The sequence below is a fragment of the Rhinatrema bivittatum genome, chromosome 10, assembly GCF_901001135.1.
Source record: "Rhinatrema bivittatum chromosome 10, aRhiBiv1.1, whole genome shotgun sequence".
NCBI lineage: Eukaryota > Metazoa > Chordata > Amphibia > Gymnophiona > Rhinatrematidae > Rhinatrema > Rhinatrema bivittatum.
The window spans coordinates 20,138,846-20,155,288 of NC_042624.1; the positions used below are offsets into that span (position 1 = coordinate 20,138,846).

At 43.7% G+C, this 16,443-nt stretch overlaps 1 protein-coding gene across 2 annotated transcripts in view; it reads left to right on the top strand.

The window, feature by feature from the left end:
- DDR2 (discoidin domain receptor tyrosine kinase 2) overlaps window positions 1–16,443 on the top strand; it is a 662,671-nt gene that overhangs the window by 547,882 nt on the left and 98,346 nt on the right. For both annotated transcript variants that reach the window (XM_029618162.1, XM_029618161.1), the window contains exon 16: window positions 11,872–12,021. In XM_029618162.1, coding sequence (XP_029474022.1) covers window positions 11,872–12,021 — 150 coding nt within the window. The remainder of the gene's footprint in view (window positions 1–11,871; window positions 12,022–16,443) is intronic.

A 16,443-nucleotide genomic window follows, 5' to 3' on the forward strand; every position in this document is an offset into this window, starting at 1 on the left:
TATATACCATCTGGTGCAGGTGATTTACTACTCTTCAGTTTGTCAATCAGGTCTACCACATCTTCTAGGTTCACCGTGATTTGATTCAATCCCTCTGAATCATTACCCATGAAAACTTTCTCCAGTACGGGTACCTCCCCAAAATCCTCTTCAGTAAACACCGAAGCAAAGAAATCATTTAATCTTTCCACGATGGCCTTATCTTCTCTAAGTGCCCCTTTAACCCCTCGATCATCTAACGGTCCAACTGACTCCCTCACAGGCTTTCTGCTTCGGATATATTTAGAAAAGATTTTACTGTGAGTTTTTGCCTCTACGGCCAACTTCTTTTCAAATTCTCTCTTAGCCTGTCTTATCATTGTCTTACATTTAACTTGCTAACGTTTATGCATTATCCTATTTTCTTCTGTTGGATCCTTCTTCCAATTTTTGAATGAAGATCTTTTGGCTAAAATAGCTTCTTTCACCTCCCCTTTTAACCATGCCAGTAATCGTTTTGCCTTCTTTCCACCTTTCTTAGTGTGTGGAATACATCTGGACTGTGCTTCTAGAATAGTATTTTTTTTAACAATGACCACGCCTGTTGCACACTTTTTACTTTTGTAGCTGCTCCTTTCAGTTTTTTCTAACAATTTTTCTCATTTTATCAAAGTTTCCCTTTTGAAAGTTTAGCACGAGAGCCGTGGATTTGCAAACTGTTCCTCTTCCAGTCATTAATTCAAATTTGATCATATTATGATCACTATTGCCAAGCGGCCCCACCAACGTTACCTCTTTCACCAAATCCTGTGCTCCACTGAGAATTAGATCTAAAATTGCTCCCTCTCTTGTTGGCTCCTGAACCAATTGCTCCATAAAGCTATCATTTATTGAATCCAGGAACGTTTTCTCTCTAGCGTGTCCCGATGATACATTTACCCAGTCAATATTGGGGTAATTGAAGTCTCCCATTATTACCGCACTACCAATTTGGTTAGCTTCCTTAATTTCTCTTAGCATTTCACTGTCCGTCTCACCATCTTGACCAGATGGACGGTAGAATACTCCTATCGCTATAGTCTTCCCCAACACACAAGGGATTTCTACCCATAAAGATTCAATTTTGCAATTAGTCTCATGCAGGATGTTTATCCTGTTGGACTCTATGCCATCCCGGACATAAAGCGCCACACCGCCTCCCAGGTGCTCCTCTCTGTCATTGCGATATAATTTGTATCCCGGTATAGCACTGTCCCATTGGTTGTCCTCCTTCCACCATGTCTCTGAGATGCCAATTAAGTCTATGTCATTATTCACTGCTAAAACTATCAATGGCACCCTGTAACTTAGAGGGATGTATACAATATGACAACTATATAAACCAACAAATCACCTCTTAGAAACTTTCTTACGCAATATAAACAGATCATTCACTGCTATACATTCTAATTCTCCCATCTTACTTCTTAGACTTCTGCCATTAGCATACAAACATTCCAAAGTTTGTTTTTTGTTTGTATTTTCGTTCTGCTTTTTAATTGATAGGGATAAGTTAGAATTTTGTAGCTCAGGTGAGTTTTTAGCTACAGGCACTTGGACTACTTTCCTTATTATTGGAACCTCACTGTCGGGATGCCCTAATTCTAATGCATCATTAATATCCTTTGAAGATACCTCTCTCCGAACCATGCGCTGCTGAGCGACTGTCGGCTTTCCCCTTTGTTCTAGTTTAAAAGCTGCCCTATTTCCTTTTTAAAGGTTAGTGCCAGCAGTCTGGTTCCACCCTGGTTAAGGTGGAGCTCATCCCTTCAGAAGAGACTCCCCCTTCCCCAAAAGGTTCCCCAATTCCTAACAAAACTGAATCCCTCTTCCTTGCACCATCGTTTCATCCACACATTGAGACTCCGGAGCTCTGCCTGCCTCTGGTAACCTGTGCGTGGAACAGGGAGCATTTCAGAGAATGCTACCCTGGAGGTTCTGGATTTAAGCTTTCTACCTAAGAGCCTAAATTTGGCTTCCAGAACCTCCCTCCCACATTTTCCTATGTTGTTGGTGCCCACATGTACAATGATAGCCGGCTCCTCCCCAGCACTGTCTAAAATCCTATCTAGGTGACGCGTGAGGTCTGCCACTTTTGCACCAGGTAGGCATGATACCAGGCGATCCTCATGCCCACCAGCCACCCAGCTATCTACATTCCTAATAATCTGACCTAACCCTTCCCTCCTGGGCAGTAGGCCCTTCCCTCCTGGGCAGTAGGCCTTGGGGCCTTGGAGAGATATCCTCGGTGCAAAAGGACAATGCATCACCCGGAGAGCAGGTCCTTGCTACAGGATCCTTTCCTGCTGCATCCGGTTGATGCTCTCCAATCATGAGACCTTCTTCCTCCAAGGCAGCACCAGGGCTGCCAGTCTGAAGTTGGGACTTGGCTACTATGTCCCTGAAGGTCTCATCTATATACCTCTCTGTCTGCCTCAGCCCCTCTAGGTCTGCCACTCTAGCCTCCAGAGATCGGACTTGTTCTCTGAGAGCCAGGAGCTCTTTGCATCGCATGCACATGTACAACTTTTCACCGGCGGGTAAAAAATCATACATGTGACACTCGATGCAAAAGACTGGGAAGCCCCCCTCTTGCTGCTGGGCTGCTGCCTTCATCTCAATTTTGTTCAGTTCCTAGTTAAGTTTTAGGTTGCTATGGGAGTAGGAATGTGTCTAATTAACGTCCTTTAAATGTATTAGTGAATTCACTATATGTCTGGTAGTGGCCTACAAGGGACTGATCAAACTCTCAATAAAGTTTTTTCTGTTTTGTGAAACTGGCACCTGCCTATAAATTAAAGGATGAGCTAGGGTTGGGTTGGCAATGGGTGGGAGGGTTGGGAAATCCAGTCTAACTTCAGTTAGTCAGCCAGAGTGACTCACTGCTCTCTTGATTATCAAATGTTGGTACCTAATCAAACCAAATCACACTATTTCAACACCTTTCCAAGGTGAGTAACTGAACTGAACTTTTCAACCTTTTTACTTAGGTATACACTGCTCCTAGCTTATTTCTAGCTTCTGGCTATTTTTTTTTTTTTAAACAAACACTCAGTTCCGCTTACTAGCTGCATTACTGACTGACCATTTAAAAATACAAACAGTCTAACTTGTTTATTCGCTGCCTTACTGACTATTAAAAGCACAAACACACTAAATAATATTCCCAAATAGTTAACTTTGCCCCAATACGTTTGAAAAAGACAATGTCCCAAGCAAAAACTTACTGATTCCTTTCAGCCACCATCAAGGTGATCCTCTCCTCTCAGTGCTCCCACTGGAATGTGGGTTACTGAGCTCTTCCCTCGAAATATTGTTAGATTGCAGCTTGGACATATGAAGGAGCCAGATCATGAGAGTGAGAATTTTAAATCTTACCCTCCACACCAGCCAATGCAGAGTAATCAAAATGGGCATGATATTTTCTTTCAAAGAGGATCCAGAAATTTGGATTAACTGCAGTGCTTTTAAGTGAGACTGTGCAGGCCTAACTGTGCATTGCAATAGTCAAGGAAAGAGAGGATAATTGACTATATTAAAAAAAAAAAAAAAAAAAAAAAAATTATAAACCCCTCCCATAAAAATAAGCAACCGTGGTTCTCTAATGAACTCCGCACTCAGAAGCAAAATCTAAGACGGAAAGAAAAAGAATGGAGGAAGAACTCTAATCCCCTCACTCTTTCCATATACAAAACTACTCTCCACCAGTACAGATCAGCAATACTTCGAACAAAAAGAGATTTCTATGCTCACCGCATCCACGATATGCTGTATGATGCGAGGGCCCTCTTCTCCTATGTTTCGGAACTGACCAAAACAGCTCTTCCTAACATCCCTGACGATACAGCTCAATCAAAGGCCAATGACCTGGCCTTATTCTTTCAAAATAAAATCACCAATACCCTGGCCAGATTACCTGTCAACACAAATCCTACTCTTCCGGACACAGTTCTCCTACCAAACTCAGACATAAGATTGGATTCCTTTGATTCAACCCACACCTTAGAGGTAGAATCGCTGATAAAAAGAATGAAACCTTCGACCCACCCACTGGACCAAATACCCTCCAAGTTACTGATCCTCATCCCAGAATACATATCCAAATATCTAGCTGATATCATCAATTGTTCCCTTACACAAGGAACATTCCCGGACGCACTCAAATTGGCCACGCTCAAACCCATACTCAAAAAATCCAACCTGGACCCGGAAGACCTCAACAATTACCGTCCCATATCAAATCTCCCATTTGTATCTAAGATCATGGAGAAAATTGTAAATAAGCAACTTTCAAATTACCTAGAAGACCACAATATACTTCACACGTCACAATATGGTTTCCGAAAAGAACACAATACGGAAACCCTCCTCACCTCCCTCCTGGATCAACTATATATTGGTTTTGATAAAGGACAGTCATTTCTCTTAGCCCTCCTCGACATCTCTGCGGCTTTTGATACGGTAAATCACAACATCCTCCTAAACCGACTCTCAGACATAGGAATTACAGGCTCAGCCCTCAGATGGTTCGAATCTTTCCTCAGTAATAGAGGCTATAAGGTAAAAATTAAAAACATGGAATCACCTCATACTAATGCTCCTTTTGGCGTCCCCCAGGGCTCCTCCCTATCACCCACCCTGTTTAATATCTACATTCTCCCCCTCTGCCACCTACTTTCAAACCTCAAACTCAAATTTTATATTTACGCAGATGACCTTCAAATTTTAATCCCTATATCCAAATCATTGGACTCAACACTCAAGTTATGGAACGCTCATCTACAAACTATAAACCACTACTTATCCAGCCTCAACCTTGTGCTCAACACTTCTAAAACCGAACTCTTACTAATTACTCCAGAAGGTAGTCCCATACTTCTCCAATCACAAAATATTCCACATATATCACACGCCAGAGATCTTGGAGTCTTAATCGACAGTCACCTTAACCTAAAGCATTTTATAAAACACACTACTAAGGAGTGCTTTTACAAGTTACAAGTACTCAAAAAACTCAAACCGCTCCTATTCCACAACGATTTCAGATCCGTCCTCCAAGCCATTCTGTTCTCTAAGATCGACTATTGCAACTCCATCCTGCATGGTCTTCCAGCCTCTACCACTAAAACCGCTCCAGCTGCTACAAAATGCAGCGGCAAGGATTTTGACAAATACCAATCGGAGAGAGCATATTTCTCCTATTCTAAAAGATCTCCACTGGCTCCCAGTAAACTTCCGGATCCTCCATAAATCTCTCACAATCATTCATAAAAATATCCACCATCAAACCCCGCTTGATCTGTCTCATCCTCTCAGACTGCACTCGACAGCCAGGCCTTTAAGGGATGCTTACAAGGGATCTTTACACGTTCCTACAATCAAATTAGTGCACCACGCAAACATCAGAGACCGGTCATTCTCTACAGCAGGCCCTTCCATGTGGAACGCCATGCCTCCGGACCTCAGACTGGAGACTTGTCTAACAACTTTTAAAAAGAAACTAAAGACATGGCTGTTCAGCCAAGCCTTCCCCACCACAAACTCCATTGCCTGATCTAGAATTGTTCACCACACATCTCTGTAAACAAAACTTTTCCAAATTTCTCATGCCTAATATCCATTAAAGAGAGGTTGGCTCCTAGCCCCCTCCACTGTATATAGTATTTATTCTATTTTATTGCACTTTATATATTTATTGCTCCGTTCACCCCTTCTTTATTTTCCTACTCCAAGTTAAGGCTTCCTTGTTATAATGTAACTGTATGCTCTGTATCTCTTGTTGATTGGTTAATTGTATATTCTACTTAGTTCATTGTAAACCGAATTGATTTGATTTGTATCAAGAAATTCGGTATATAAAAGCCTTAATAAATAAATAAATAAAATAAATATATGAAAATCAGAGTGACTGAGAAAAGGCTTAAGAGAGCACAAAAGGCGTAATTTAAAATATGATGAGTGATCTAAGGCATTTATATGAAGACGAAGTCACGGACATGCACTCTAATGGAAATAGAGGAACCATTATATATAAAACTGGGCAAATATTAACTAGAGAACCCAAGATAGTAACAATTTCAGTTTTGCTGGTGTTCAATGCCAATTCACTGGCAGTGGACCAAGTGCTAATCTGTGATAAAAAAAAAATTCTTAAATGCAAGATCGAAAGAGGAAGAGATTGGAAAAAAGAACTGTATATTATCTGCATATAATTTAAAAGAAATTTCTAGATATGCCAGAAATGAACATATAGGAGTCAAATAGTTATTAAATAAAGTTGCAGAGAGCAGAGACTTGAGGCACACCTATGAGTAGTGGATATAGATCAGAAAAATTGCCAATCATGACTTGAAAAGAAAAGAAACAAGCCAACAGTGAATAGTGGAGGAAATCCCCAATTCTTTTGCATGAGAAAGCAATGTGTCATGATCAACTGTGTCGAAAGCAGAAGAGATACAGTATCTAGTAAAACTAAGATGAATTGAGTACCATTATCTAAACCATGATAAATGGAATCAAAACTGCTCAATAGGTGTATTTTGGAGCATGTAAAATTTGAACTGAGAAGTAGCAAGAAGTTTATTGGAAATGATGTATTCTTGCAATTGACTAGGCAATTTTCCATCATTCTAATCAGTAAAGGCAGAGATGCAATGGGACAGTAATTACCTAGGTCCAAGAGATATGAATTTGATTTTTTAGTATAGCTAGTCTAATGAATGCAGCTGGGAGCAGATCTACAGGGAGAAAGGTATTCTCTAGGCTAGCTATAAAACCTCCATCTGATACTTTGTGAACTGAGAAAGATCCTTCCTTTTGAAGAGCTGGCCCGGTGCGACCGTGTGTTTATGCCATGCATTTGTATGGGGCGGCACACCTGGGAGGACAGCTGGCGGAGCTCAACCACCAGCAGCTGAAGAAAGAGACTGCCGGTGGATGAAGGAGAAAGACCACCGGTGGCTGAAGAAGAGGCCGGTTAGAGCAATGCCTTCGCAGGATCCCATCCCTGTGATGGCGAAGAGGAAGGGCCTCAGAAAAAGCAAGACTGTCGCGGGATCCCATCCCTGCGACGGCATAGAGGAGGGCTGGAGCTGCAAAGCCATCATGGGATCCCAACCCCACGATGGCGAAGAGGAAGGCTGGCGTTTCAAGGCCATCACGAGATCCCATCCCCATGACAACAAAGAGGAGGGCTGGAGCTGCAAGGCCATCATGGGATCCCATCCCCGCGATGGCAAAGAGGAGGGCCGGAGTTGCAAGCTGTCACGGGATCCCATCCCCGCGGCAGCAGTAGAGCTTTGGCTGTGCCTAATGAAAATGCCCTGCATGTGTGTGTATGAATGAGAATGGAAGCTTGAATGTGTATATGTGTGGATGAGAATGGAAACTTGAATGTGGTGTATGTGGTTGAGAATGGGAGCCTTGGGGGGGGGGGGGGTTTGAGAGAATGAGAGCTTGTATGTGTGTGTATGATGGAGCATATACAGTGTGTGTATGTGTGTGTGTGTAAAGAATATGAGCTTATGTGGGGGAGGGGGAGAGCATATGAGAATGAGAACTTGTGTGTTTGAGGGAGTCTGTGAGAGAAAGCATGTGTGTGTGTGTGTGTGAGAGAGAGAGAGAGAGAGAGGCAGGAAGGAAAGAAAACAGTAGGAGAAGAGAGACTGAAAAGGAATTAGGAAATGAGCAACATGGGAAAAATGGGAAAAGAGACTGGGACCAACTGATTAGAAAAATACAAAGATCAGACAACAAAGGTAAAAAAATACATATATTTTGAGATTTTAGCAATTTAAATATTCAACCTTTGGGAATTTGCATTTCTTATATTTTGATATTTTGATCTTTCTTCAGTGTTCCACTGTTCAGAGTCTAGTTTCTCAGGCTTTCTATTTTGGTTTTGTCTGCATGTTTCTGTTTCTAATTTGTACACTCTTATTTATATGTTAGGTAAGGGTCGGTCTCTGTTTTGCCTGTGTGCATGTATTTCTGCTAGTGTGTAGTTTCTCTGTAGTAGTCCTGTTATTCCAGTAGGTGTGTGGAGGGTAGAGAATGAAAGTACATGGTAATGCAGATGAGAATGAATTTAATCAATCCTACTTTTAAGAAGTAATATTTCAAAGCGATAGTAACTCAATAATATACCTGGACTTGACCAACATTACTCAAATAATGATTTTATTTATGAAATTGTAACCGAACTTTATTGGCACCTGTTAGAATGTAAGATACCCTACATTTACTTAGCTTAGTCTATGTGCCTATTTGTAAACCGTTGCGATGGTATATAACTTAGCGACGGTATAGAAAAGTTTTTAAATAAATAAATATTAATGTTCTAGGGCCTGGTGTAATATTTGCATTGCTGCTTTTTCATAAGATTGCTTTTATTTTAATCCTGAGAGTCAGTGCTGTGACTGTTTGGTATGGCAAGGTTCTAGACATTTCTTTTTTTGCAGGAGTTTGTGTTACTTCACAAAATAGCAGTGAAGGAATATTTTTTGCTGGGGTGACACCAGAATTTGAATTTTGTTTTCATGTTGGTTGTAATGTAAATTGTCCTAGGTCTGCTCTGCACCTGTTCTGATTAATGATATTTTATTGTAGTTATGATGATTTCTGTCTTTCTGCAAAGAGGATTCATGAACAAATACATTAATTTTTGTTTTATTACATAATTGATTGAATCTGTTTGTTGGTTTTCCTTGCTTTTTACATGATATACTTATGCATATATAAACTGCAATAAATATAAAATACAGATTAATAAGGAATTTTTAATTCTGGTAAGTGCTTGAAATAATTGAGGTAAAATGTTTTAAAGTTTTACGCATGATGCATAATGGCTGTTGCAAACTACTTTGAAAGCCATTGTAGGGTGCAGTATATGGCATAATTTATCAATAAGAATACAATAGGTCTCAGACCTGCATGCCTATAGCCCACCCATGTTAACTTTGTGCCCACCCAAAAAAATCAATTCTGGCCATGCCACTGCAGTGCTGAGGAAGGAGAGAGACCGCAGGCCGCTGCCGGCTGAAGAAGGAGTGGGGCCCCTGGCAGCTGAAGGAGAGGCCCGTGTTTTTATTTGTGCATGCGCATGCACGCCTGTTCACAATTTCCATTCCTCCCCAAAGCAGGAAGGCCATTGGGCCATGGTGGAGGGCATTCCACCTTGGCTTGATGACAATAGGGAGCCCCTGTATGTATATGTATGAGCTTGTATATGTGTGTGAGAGCATGTGTGTATGAGTCTGTGTGAGAGCATCTGTGTGGATCTGTATGAGAGCCTATGTGTTTGTGTCTGTGTGAGAGCTATGTGTGTGGTTTTATGTGTGTCTGTGTGAGAGCCTATGTGTGTGTAAGTGTCTGTGTGAGAGCCTGTATTTGTATGAGCACATACACGTGTATGTGTGAGAACCTATGTGTGTGTTTGTGTGTCTGTGTGACAGCCTATGTGTGTGTATGTCTGCATGAGAGCCTATGTGCCTGTGAATGTGTCTGTGAGAGCCTGTGTGCTTGTGTGTGTGTTTGTGAATGTTTGTGTGCCTGTGAGAGCCTATGTGTCACATATAGGCTCACAGGCTCACATACACACACACACACACACACACATAATGTATCTGTGAGGGAGAAGGAGCCTGTGTATGTGAGAGAGAGAATGTGTGAAAGAATGAATGTATTATTGGGCATGTGTGTGTGAGAGGAAAGATAACATTTGTATGGCCCTACCTCTCCCAATCTAGTCTCAGGGTGACTAGAAATCAAAAGATCCCAGGTATGGAGAGCATGAGATTTTTTTTTCTTATTAGTTTTAATTATTGCGTGAAATTTGATGTTTCTTCACTTTTGAAATATTTAATTTTGAGGGGGGGGGAACAGAACATTTTTTAATTATTGGATTTTTTTATTCATCAGAAGTTTTGAAATATTTTATTGGTGTTTGGGAAATTTTGGATATTCTTATCCATTAACTGGTTTGAAATATTTATTCTTTTTACAAATATGATTTTACTGTTATGATTGATGTTTTATATTTCTTGATTTATTATTTAATGTTTTATGAAGAATGATAATGCTCCTGTTTTTCCATTGTTGCTCTGCATGTAGAGGCTGACTTTTGTGGGTTCCAGTTCAGTTCTTCTCAGCACGTTTCTGTTTATACTTTCTGATCTCTTCATTCTGTATTTGGTGAGGGTCTGTCTGTGTTCTGCATATGTGACAGAGGTGAGGAGTAGGGGCATGTCAGTTTTTTAAAATATAGATTGCAGGAAGGAGCTTGGTTTTATTTGATGGGCTGGGACAGCGACTGAACGAATCGTGGGGGAGGTGGGGGCAGCACAGTAATTGTTCACACAGGGCAGCAAAAAACCTAGCACTGGCCCTGTTGAAGAGTCTGATCTTTTATCTACAATTGATATGATGAAAGTTCTATTGCGTGTAAGATCCACTTGTTGCATGCTTGATCCCTGTCCATCTCACCTTTTGAAAAAAAAAAAATACCAGCGAAAGCAAGAAAGGTTTTGAGGGATATTGTTAATAGATTTTTGCAAGAAGGATAAAGGGGATGGAACAGCTCCCCTATGAGGAAACGCTGAAGAGGTTAGGGCAGTTCAGCTTGGAGAAGAGACGGCTGAGGGGGGATATGATAGAGGTCTTTAAGATCATGAGAGGTCTTGAACAAGTAGATGTGAATCGGTTATTTACACTTTCGAATAATAGAAGGACTAGGGGGCATTCCATGAAGTTAGCAAGTAGAACATTTAAGACTAATCAGAGAAAATTCTTTTTCACTCAACGCACAATAAAGCTCTGGAATTTGTTGCCAGAGGATGTGGTTAGTGCAGTTAGTGTAGCTGGGTTCAAAAAAGGTTTGGATAAGTTCTTGGAGGAGAAGTCCATTAACGACTATTAATCAAGTTTACTTAGGGAATAGCCACTGCTATTAATTGCATCAGTAGCATGGGATCTTCTTAGTGTTTGGGTAATTGCCAGTTCTTATGGCCTGGTTTGGCCTCTGTTGGAAACAGGATGCTGGGCTTGATGGACCCTTGGTCTGACCCAGCATGGCAATTTCTTATGTTCTTTTCTCAGTTGAATTATCTGGTGATAATGCCTATATTTAAAAAAATTCAAATCTAGTCATCTCTGCGTGCAAGTTAAATACCTCTAGCAAACTAAGCTAACTGAACAAGCTGTAATGTCCCAGTTAACATCTGTTTTAGAAGAGAATAACTGCCTGGATGTATGCCAGGTTGGCTTTTGCTCAGGGCACAGCACTAAGATAGCGCTTATATCATTGCAGGATAAGTTTCTAAAATGTCTAGATAAGGAGGAGCATGCACTGCTAATTTTATTACCTATGACTACAGCATTTGATTTGGTAGATCACTCAGTTCTCCTTGGGAGATGCCAGTCAATTGGGATGGGATTAAAGGGCAGGTTTCAGAATAGCTCTCACTAATTTATGTTTAGGGCTCTATGTCATCTTCTATCAAGTTGCATTGCGGTGTACCTCAAAGTTCATCACGTTCCCATTATTAAATTCTCCCAGGCCCTGATCGACCTATGGAACATGATTGCCAAACCAGGATCTTCTGCATAAAAGTTTGCAGATTAACTCTGAGATGTGATGTTTAGTAGCAGATCTGCTTTTAATGCTTGACCTATCCATGAATTGTAATTGTTATGGCAGCCCTTGATTTGTTTTTCATGTAAGCAATGTCACTTCCTACTAGTTGTAGGGATTACCTTTCTCTGAGTCAGTGAAATCCCCCACAAAAACTACCCATCCTCAAATTACCAAGTCAGAATTTCTCACCATCCCGGGGTCTCTTTCCTTTCCACCTACAGGGAAAGTTCACCACAGCCAGTGATGTGTGGGCCTATGGTGTGACATTGTGGGAGACCTTCACCTTCTGCCAGGAGCAACCGTACTGCCAGCTGTCTGATGAGAAAATCATTGAGAATACGGGAGAGTTCTTCAGGGACCAGGGGCAACAGGTAAAAGGGGAGGCTGGATGGAAGGGAGAGGAGGAAAAGAGCAGATGGAAGAGAGCAGATATGGAAGGAGGGGAGAGACAAGTTATAGGGAAGAAAATGATGAAGGAGAGGAGTGACAGGATTACCAGTGATCGTGGGAAGCTGTGTGAGGATGGGTGTCTGCTGATTATTTATTTTTTTGATCCAACAGTTTACTCTGTTCCTTTAGGCTTCCAACCCAACAGAACTAGTCTCTGGAATCCATAAGCCTTAATTTCCAACTCTGGGGGCTTAATCTATTGTTTTTTAACCTTATGATCCTCAAGTTTAATTCAGCCATCACTCTGGCCATCCTTGGGTAGGGGCCTCAAGTTACGACTGCCTCTGGATCTGGGTACATGTATATCCTTAATCTGGCCACTAGGTGTCACTGTTGTGTGACAGCTGAGACTCCTTCCTTTCAGGGTCTGTGAATGATACCTCCACAGCAACTCTGTCTCACCCAATTGAGGCTCATAAATCAAACCCAGGTATTTAGTATAGCAGCACTACTGCTGAGCTACTGGGCCCAGTCTATTTGCTCAAAAACTGAAAAGAATAATAATTATTATTTATTTAGATTTAGCTCACACCATTTCATCGGTAGCTCAAAGCATTTTGAAACACGGGCCAGCCAGGCCCGGAGTGCTAGGAGGTACTCTGGGCACCCATTGGACCATCGGTGCCTATTTTGTGGGTAGTGGAGAGTCTAGAGGATGAGCTAGGGTTGGAGGGTCCCTGCCTTCGGGGTCCAAATTTTCATTTTGAAGGGAAAGGTTGGGGTGGGGTTGTTATGGTTGTGAGGTGTTGGAGTGGATTCTTGGGGACTGCGGTGATGGCCACTCCCACAGGGAGGAGCCCCGTGAGGAATCACAGTACTAGGCTAGACTCTATACACGCAAACACAGAGAAGTTGTATTTATTGTACAGCTTGATGGTACTGCCAGGGGAGCGGGCAGCAGTGAAGGTAACCCAGTGAAGTAGTCCAGGGGTCCACAGCAGAGGAGACCAGTTTCACACCTGAATAGGATGGGCAGCGCAGCGTAGCAGGGACAGGTCCCGGATGAAGATGTAGAGCGCTGAACTGCAGATGAGACAGACTGAGAAGGGTTAGTACTCACAGAAGTAGAAAGCTGTATAGTTGAATGTCCTGGCAGGCAGAAGTTGTTCAGTGGCAGGCACCAGATTAGGGAGAGCAGGCCCTCGAGGAGCAAGTACCCGGATTCCCAAGATAGGTACCTGAAATAGAGTAAAGGGGCCCCCGAGGAGCGGGTACTCAGGTTAGTGAAGAATTACCCTGAAAGGCAGAGAGAGCTTCCAGTGGCAGCTGGGAAGCGGCAAAGCAGCTTAGACTGGAGGCAGTCCAATCCTTGCTAACTCAGTTTGTTAGCAAACGAAGGGCAGGCTAAATACCAGGATGTGATGACATCACTCGGAGGGGATGCTCTCGAGGTTCCCGCCATGACGTGGATAAAGATGTGGGTGGCTTGCGCGTGCGCACCCTAGGAGGCCCTCAGGAAAATCATGGCGAACACCGTCGCCGTTGCCGTTCCGGGGACGCCGGAGAGCCGGCATGAAGACGTGGCAGCAGCCATCTTCCCAAGGCTTGAGGAGAGAGAAGGAAGAAAGGTGAGGCACAGAGGTTGAAGCCGTCTGAGACCGACGGACGCAACAGGGGCCTGGCAGTGATTTTCTATTATTTTTTATTTTCTATTATTATTTTATTATTTTAACAGTGGGCCGCCTCTGGGGAGAGAGAAACAGGAAGTCAATGGAGACTGCTGCATTTTATTGCTTTTGGGGGTGGGGGTGTGATTGGGGCTGTTGGCTCCTTTAAGCAAGATCCCCAAGTGCATTAAAACTTGCCTTAATGTCCAAATGCTCCTGGGGTAAGTTATATAGTAATGTTGGCAGAAAAGACCAAATGGTCTTTCCTGTCTGCCCAGCAACTTTCTTATAGTAGTAATTGCCATTCTGTGCAGGTTTAGTAATTGCCGCTCTGTTCAAGTTACCCCCATGTTTCTGTTAAAAGTAGTAACTGCCGTTCTGTGTAGATTTAGTAACTGCCGCTCCATACACGTTACCCCCATAGCTCATGGTGAGTTGAGCTGCAGGAGAGGGCACAGAGAGTGGAGTGGGTAGCGGTGATGCTGGTTGCTGCCCGTAGACCACCTGGAAGGGTGAAGAGCCAGTTGCAGAGTGGGTGTGAGAGTTGTGCGAAAACTCTGCCCAGGGTAGCAGGGAGGCCCAGTCATCTTGTCTGTCGTTGACAAAGGAGCGGAGAAAGGTCTTTAGGGTCTGTTTGGTGTGTTTGGCTTGCCCATTCCCCTGTGGATGATATGCAGAAGTAAAGTCGAGTTGCACCCCGAATTGTTTACACTGTGATCACCAGTACCTTGCTGTGAACTGGGTTCCTCTGTCAGAGGCTATGTGCCGTGGCAGCCCATGAAAACGGAAAATGTGCTGCATGAATAGTTGGGCCAGTTCTGGGGCTGAAGGGAGCTTGGGGAGAGCGATGAAGTGTGCCATTTTAGAGAATCTGTCAACGACTACCCAGATGATGTGGTTGCCGTTTGACTAGGGTAGCTCCACGACGAAGTCTGTTGAGATATGAGTCCATGGTTCCTTGGGCACAGACAAGGGCCACAGAAGGCTCCAGAGATGCTCGGGCAAGGGTTTCTGCTAGGCATAAGTAATACAGGAGTCGACGTAGACCCTGGCGCCTTGTTCCATCTGCGGCCACCAGTAGAATCACCATAATAACTCCAGCGTACGTGCTCTTCCGGGGTGCCCAGCGGTGAGGGAGTATTGGACCCATGCCAGGACTTTCTGTCGGAGATGGAGGGGTACCACCATCTTCTCCAGAGGGACCATTTGGGTGGCGGCCAGGAAGACCCTTGCTGGGTCAATGATGTATTGGGGCGCTGCTGGAGTGTCGTCTGTCTCGAAGGCTCTGGACAAGGCATCGGCCTTGGCATTCTTGGATGCTGGTCTATAGCGGAGGGTAAAGTTCAAGCAGCTTAAAAATAGCAACCAGTGGGCTTGGCAAGAGTTCAACTGTTGGGCTAGGATGAGATATTCGAGGCTCTTGTGGTCAGTGAGAACCATGATGGGGTGCTGTGCTCCCTCAAGCCACTATCACCATTCCTCAAAGGCCATTTTGATGGCCAGTAGCTCCTTTTCCCCGATGCTGTAGTACTTCTCTGCCAGGGTGAATTTCCGTGAGAAGTATGAGCAGGGTAACAAGGTACCTTTCCCAGAGTGCTGACTGAGGATGGCTCCCACTGCCATGTCGGAGGCATCCACTTTGACCACAAATGGGTGTGAGGGGTCCGGGTGTCTGAGGCAAGTGTCTTGGAGGAAGGCATCCTTCAAACATTTGAAGGTCGCAATCGGCTCGGGCGGCCATTGTTTGGAATCGGCCCCTTTCCTGGTAAGAGCAGTGAGGGGCGCCACCAGGTGCAAGTACTGGGGAATAAAGTGCCTGTAGAAATTGGCGAAGCTGAGGAAGCATTGTAGGGCACCGAGCCCAGAGAGTTGGAGCCAATCCCAGATACTGGCGACCTTTTCCAGGTCCATGTGGAAGCCCGCAGTCAAGATGATAAACCCCCAAAAAGGGAGAGACTCTCATTCAAACAGGCACTTTTCCAATTTAGTGAAGAGCTTGTGCTTGCGCAAGCATTGCAGAATGTGCCTGACCTCCAGGCGGTGAGACGGCAAGTTCATGGAGTAAATAAGGAACAACTGCATCATCTTCCAAGTAGATGATGATGTTAGTATGAAGCATGACTCAAAAGACCTCATTCATTAGGTTTTGTAAAACCACTGGGCATTGCATAGGCCAAATGGCATCACCAGGTACTCATAGTGGCCGTCTCGGGTGTTGAAGGTGGTTTTCCACTTGTCGCCAGGCTTAATACGTACGAGGTTATAGGCTCCTCATAGGTCCAACTTGATGGACAACTTCGCACCTGCAGATGGTCTAACAGCTCCGGGATGAGTGGAAGCGGGTACCTGTCCCTGCGGGTGATGGTGTTTAATCCCCAGTAGTTGATACAGGGTCTCAGGGTACCATCCTTCTTCACCATGAAGAAGAAGCCAGCGGGTGAAGTAGAAGGGTGGATGAACCCCCTATCGAGGTTCTCCTGGATGTACTGTGACATAGCCTGTGTTTCCGGGAGTGATAGGGAGTATACTCATCCCCGTGGAGGTGTGGAGTTCAGAAAGAGGTCTATGGCACAGTCGAACGGACAATGTTCTGGGAGCGATGTCTTCTCTTTTGAGAATACATCCGCAAAATCTGCGTATTTCGTGGGCAGAGCCAGTGACGTGGTGGCTAGGAGAAGTCTGGGGTGAGGCACTTCGTGGAGACAGGAAGTGTGGCAATAAGGACCCCAGGAGGCC